Source organism: Benincasa hispida, chromosome 12 (genome assembly GCF_009727055.1).
Source record: "Benincasa hispida cultivar B227 chromosome 12, ASM972705v1, whole genome shotgun sequence".
Taxonomy (NCBI): domain Eukaryota; kingdom Viridiplantae; phylum Streptophyta; class Magnoliopsida; order Cucurbitales; family Cucurbitaceae; genus Benincasa; species Benincasa hispida.
The window spans coordinates 30,431,272-30,437,422 of record NC_052360.1 but is presented as its reverse complement, the minus strand read 5'-3'; the positions used below and the strand labels follow the sequence as shown (position 1 = coordinate 30,437,422).

Below are 6,151 nucleotides of genomic sequence, written 5' to 3'. Positions count from 1 at the left end.
ATGCTTAATGTAATTTATTTAATTGATTAATTAAAATTTTTATTTATGATTCTCTCAATTTATTCGATTACATTTAATTAAATTACTAAAGTTCTTATCAACAAAAGGTGTAAGACATACCTATTTTATATTAAAAGTATTAAACAATTATTAATCTTATTTTGATATTTTATATTTAATTTTCACCTTGAAACAATTGTCGTAAAAATGTATATAAATTTCTACTGTAATTTGTATTCGAGGGACTTTGATTAACTTTCTTTCCGAATATATGTAGCGTATTGATAACGTTGTTCATACAAAGAAAAAGAGTTGTGAAGAATAGAAATCAATCGATTTGCCTCCAAGGAACCTCATACACGGCTCACATTTAATGTAAATAATGATGATATCATAAACAAATTCATAATTGAAGATTTTCTTTTTATTATTATTACAACAAAGGTTGATGAAAAGATTTGAACTCTAACAACCTATTTCAAATCTCATGATTTCATTATGAATTTTAATTCATAATGAATTTCAAATAAATTCCATTGTTAGGTATTATAGGAAATGGAATGATTTTAAGATTCGGAGTGATTTCAATCCCTTTTTACTTTAACAAAAAAAAAAAAAAAAAATCCTGACTGAAATGTTTAGATTTTGTAGAATTTCATAGGATTTGAAAGTAATTAATTTAAAATTAGTTCTCATATTTCGAATCTAAGGATTTAAATTCATTTCTTAAACTTTCTTGAATCATAAATTTCAAAACAGAAAATAGGTAGAGACCAAGAAACTCTAATAGATTCTGGGAAAAAATATTTTATATTAGTATATTTTTTTTAATACTGGTATTAAAAATGTATTTTGATTAGAGCATAGCTGACATATAAGTATAAAAAAATGTAGTGACTAAATCTATATATATTTTGTGTCAAATCGAGAATAGTCTAATTTGCATATCGAATGTGTTAGTCACTATGAGGTATGATGTTCCAATCCCTATATTACCAATTGTACTATAAAAATTCATATATATTTTGCATGTGAGATGTGTGGTAAGTAGTTTTAGATATTTTTACGAAATTATTTTGATGAAAAAATTAGGTATAATTCATATAAAAAATTAGGCTTAATATTCCACATTTTATTCTCTTTCTTCTATATAATGGAGTTGGGATCTAACCTTTGACTTAGATATTGGTAATACAAGTTTACGTTAATTGAATATGCTCATATTGATTGTCGTTCAAATTAATTATAAACTCTTTTAGTATTGAAACTTTAACAAAAGCAAGCAATTTTAATCCTTTGTAACAATTTAGTCATGAACTTTAATATTTTATATAACAATCTAGTCCATCCATATACATTAAAATTGCAAGAATTTAGACACCACAAAAACTATGCCGATACACAATAAAAATTGGTGTTTAACTTTGATGCATGGAACTTTTCATAATAAGGTTAAATTGTTGTAAATTTTACCGTATACGAACTAAATTATGTATTTTTTTAAAAAAAAATTATAAAGACTAAATTGTTACTTTTATAGAGTTCTAAAAGTTTATGAACAAAGTTTTAGATCCATAAATAATAGATGTTTTATGAGTTACAAAGACAGATGCACGTTGGGGCTTGAAACTTAAATTATGACTTTTTTTGTTTTCCAAAAAATATCTATTTATAACGATAAACTTTAGAGTTATATTAATTAAAATCTTGAATTAAGAATGATATGAATTTAAACCTCAAATTTTTGTAAATATATCAGTTTAGCCCTCTATTAATTCTATTTAAAAAAATATTGTGTGAGACCTATAAGTATATCAATTATTTAGTTTTAATTTTGTGTCCGATTGTCCTTACACTAATTTTGTAAATAATAAATACAATATTTTTTTTTAAAAAAAAAATGTTGAATAAGGTGAGAATTTAAACTTGCAAAATTAAAATTTATTTCAAATAAAACATTTAATTTTTTTAAATTTTAAATAAAGTCCTATACACAAATTGGATATAAAATTGAAACTTTAAGTTCAATTATCTATTAGACGAAAATTTAAAAATTCAATAGGGTATTAGACACGATAAAATTTAGAAACCACGTAAATATAAATTCAATAATTTAAGGACTAAATTTGTAAGTTAACGTTTAGATCTATCAACGTAGTGCCATTTTAAAACAACGATGTTAAACATGTATAGCAATAAAAACATTTTTTTTTTTACATGAAAAATGAGAATTGTTCTATGGTCGTAGCCTTGCTTTGCCTTTGTCCAATAAAACCTCCACCAGAAAAGTTGTTGTTTTTGAAAATCAGACAAACCAAAACAACATGCTGCAAAAAACCTGGAATTCTTCAGAACTGTTCGGTCAACAATGACTGGTTGACCATTTTGCTGCTGTACCCTTTTTCCTTGTGGAGAAAAAAAAAAAAAGAAGCCCCAAATGAAACTATATTTCTAAAACACACCCCAAATTCGTGGGAGTTTTAACTTCGTAGAATGGTCAATCTGGGAGATTGTTTGAAGTCTAGGCTTTCAAATCATTCTACAAATTCAACTGCTTAAAAAATGATACTATCATTTTGATCTTCTAATCTCAAACCTATTCTATTTTAGAAATCTTTTACAATTTTGAACCATAATTGATATTACAATAGATCGCGTGGATCAAAAACAAAACATGATAATTTTGTAACGTCTATGAAATATCATAGTAATATGTGGTACTTGTGGGATGAGAGATTGAATCTCCGACCTCTTGGATTAAAATGCATACCAACATTACTAACCCAAACTCACTCTAACATATATGACATTTTAAAAAATAAGGATGGTTTTTAAACCAAAGGTTTAAAGATATTGTTTTAATATAAAATTTAGCCTAGAATATTTTAAATTTTATTTACAATTATATGGGCTATCTAATTTGGGATTGAAAGAGGTAATAGAATAAGAGTGTTTTTTGGGGTTACTTTTAAAGAGGTAGAAGTAACTGTAAAAAGAATTTAACCCTTTTTGTGTTTGGTAAAGAAGATTGAGATTGAATCGATTTAAATCACTTTTTAAAAATCTGTTCATTTCTCATCTATTTTAAAATCAACTTCTCACTAGTTTTTAGAATCTCTAAAATTAGATACATTTTTTAATTTTCAATTTATTCTTTTAAAATTAAGAATTATTTTATATATCTATTTTATCCTACCTAATCATATCCATCTTCTAATTTATGCATCATTTCCTTTTTTTTAGAAAAATGAAGCTCTCTCTTAACATTTAAAAACTAATATAGAGTAAATAAATACATCATTCTAAACAATTATTTGAAATTATAAATTATATATAAAAAATAGTTAGTATATCTAAACAAAATAATTTAGTATTTATTACTAAACATTATAACCTACTTTTCTGATTTCAAGCTAAAATTTATCGATACCAAACTAAGCTTAAGGTTTTTTTTTTTTTTTTTTTTTTTAATTAAAAACAAACTATGCCTAGGTTGGTAAGATATTTCAAAAGGGAAAAAAATCGTAAAAGGACAGAAATGGTATTTCCACCAATAAAGTTTGACCCCATCAATTATTTAATAATTTAGTTGTGACCTTCTACGCTCCACCTTCTATCATGGTCTTCCGACATTTCCCATTGCGAGGAACCAGAACACGATTCTCCACGATTTTTTTTCTACTATAAATACAATCCTCTGTTTTCATCTTTCTCCACCAAATTACTAAACCAAATTCCAATACAATCTATTCTATTCTCTACACCTCCTTCACTTTCAATTCCATCACCAAAATGGTGTTGTCCAAAACTTTCTCTGAATCCGATGTTTCCATACATTCCACATTTGCCTCTCGCTACGTTCGAGACTCTGCTCCAAGGTTCACCATGCCCGACAACTCCATGCCCAAGGAGGCCGCCTTCCAAATCATCAACGACGAACTCATGCTCGACGGCAACCCAAGGCTCAATTTAGCCTCCTTCGTCACTACCTGGATGGAGCCCGAATGCGATAAGCTCATCATGGACTCTGTCAACAAGAACTACGTCGACATGGACGAATACCCTGTCACCACCGAGCTTCAGAACCGCTGCGTCAACATGATTGCCCATCTCTTCAACGCTCCCTTGGGAGACTCCGACACCGCCGTCGGCGTTGGAACGGTGGGGTCGTCGGAGGCCATCATGCTGGCAGGGCTTGCCTTCAAGAGGAAGTGGCAGAACAAGAGGAAGGCGGAGGGGAAGCCTTATGACAAACCCAATATTGTGACGGGTGCGAATGTGCAAGTTTGCTGGGAGAAATTTGCGAGATACTTTGAAGTGGAGCTGAAGGAAGTTAAAGTGAGAGAAGGGTATTACGTGATGGACCCTGTCCAGGCAGTCGAGATGGTGGATGAGAACACCATTTGTGTTGCTGCAATTTTGGGGTCAACTTATAATGGAGAATTCGAAGATGTGAAGCTGCTGAATGATTTGTTGGTGGAGAAGAACAAGGAAAGTGGATGGGATACGCCAATTCATGTGGATGCAGCCAGTGGTGGGTTCATAGCACCGTTTTTGTATCCAGAGCTCGAATGGGATTTCAGGCTTCCTTTGGTGAAGAGCATCAATGTGAGTGGGCATAAGTATGGGCTTGTTTACGCTGGGATTGGTTGGGTGATCTGGAGAACCAAAGAAGATTTGCCCGAAGAACTCATTTTCCACATCAATTACCTTGGAGCAGATCAACCCACCTTCACTCTCAACTTCTCCAAAGGTAAAATCAATTCCTAATTAACAAAAGACTTGATGGATATCGAATTAGCCTGACATGTGAATGATTAAATTTCAGGGTCAAGCCAAATCATTGCTCAATATTATCAACTAATCCGGTTGGGTTTCGAGGGTTACCGGAATGTGATGCAAAATTGTCACGACAATGCAATGGTGCTGAAGGAAGGGCTTGAAAACACAGGGAGGTTCACGATAGTGTCAAAGGACATGGGAGTGCCGGTGGTGGCGTTTTCCCTCAAAGACCGAAGCCGGCACGACGAGTTTGAGGTTTCAGAGATGTTGCGGAGGTTCGGGTGGATTGTTCCGGCGTATCCAATGCCAGAGGGGGCGAAGCACGTGTCAGTTCTTCGAGTGGTGATTAGAGAAGATTTCTCTCGGACGCTTGCAGAGCGGCTTGTGCTTGATATCGTAAAGGTATTGGCAGAGTTAGATACTCTTCCGCCCAAAAATGGTGGAAATGAAACAGGTTTGAAGAAGACGGTAGAGGAAACAGAGAGGGAAATAGCGACATATTGGAGGAATATAACAAAGGCTAGGACAATCAAGCTTGCTGCTAATCAGACTGGTCCTTCGGTTACAGTGGTTGCCAAATAAGAAGATCATACCATGGGACGTTTGATGGTATTAAATCAATACTAGTTTTAAGTTTTAAGTTTGAAGCACTAAGTATAAGAAAATAAATTTCTTTTATTATTATTGTTATTATTTTACTTTTTAAAAAGTTTTGATTGAATTTGAAGTTGTATTGTATTGTAGCTAATGTGTCACTATACCTGCCTTGACTTGACTACATTTGTGTAATGAGTTTTAAAATTGAAAAATAAAATAACACTTCATTCGTTCAGCATGTAATGATGTACTGGTTTCTGCACCAATTTTCGGTTAGAGAAAATTGAATTAAAAATAAAGAAAACACGTAATATAATTATTCTAGAGATTTGCTCAACTTGCTGATATTCTTTACAATAATAATGAATAATAATGATAATGACTAAAACTTAAACGTTTGTTAGCCCATTGAAGCAGAAATCAGTGGTTAAAATATAATTATTCTAGAGATTATCATTATATTTAGAAATTTTACTTCTTAGACCATTATCTAAAAGTAATTCTCCTAAATTGATTTATTTCTATATAATAAGAGGTATGTTTTGTTTTTGGAGATGATACTCTATGGTATCAATTATTATTTTTCTTTTAAAATATCTCTCCGTATTGATATAGACTTAATTTTATAAAATTATTATCAATAAAATATTATGATTTATAACATAGATTTAAAAGTATGAAATTTAAAAAGATTGAAATTTTTTTTTTGAAACTTACTTGTGAATGGTATGGTATGTATATCCTCACAAGAAACAAGAAAATCATCTAATAG

The 6,151-nt window shown here is 30.8% G+C and overlaps 1 protein-coding gene across 1 annotated transcript; it reads left to right on the top strand.

Annotated features, from left to right (window-relative positions):
- The first annotated feature begins 3,703 nt into the window (after positions 1 to 3,703).
- Positions 3,704 to 5,614, top strand: LOC120092439 (glutamate decarboxylase 4-like). The gene is made up of 2 exons (XM_039050528.1): positions 3,704 to 4,753; positions 4,829 to 5,614. Exons 1-2 carry the CDS (start codon positions 3,793 to 3,795, stop codon positions 5,362 to 5,364), a joined length of 1,497 nt encoding a protein of 498 aa, XP_038906456.1. The 5' UTR covers positions 3,704 to 3,792; the 3' UTR covers positions 5,365 to 5,614.
- Positions 5,615 to 6,151: the final 537 nt, after the last annotated feature.

Bases quoted from the DNA above. Each gene is read 5' to 3' on its own strand.
- LOC120092439 (XM_039050528.1), top strand. From the start codon at position 3,793: ATGGTGTTGTCCAAAACTTTCTCTGAATCCGATGTTTCCATACATTCC. The intron at 4,754-4,828 runs GTAAAATCAATT...ATTAAATTTCAG, and splicing joins CACTCTCAACTTCTCCAAAG to GGTCAAGCCAAATCATTGCT.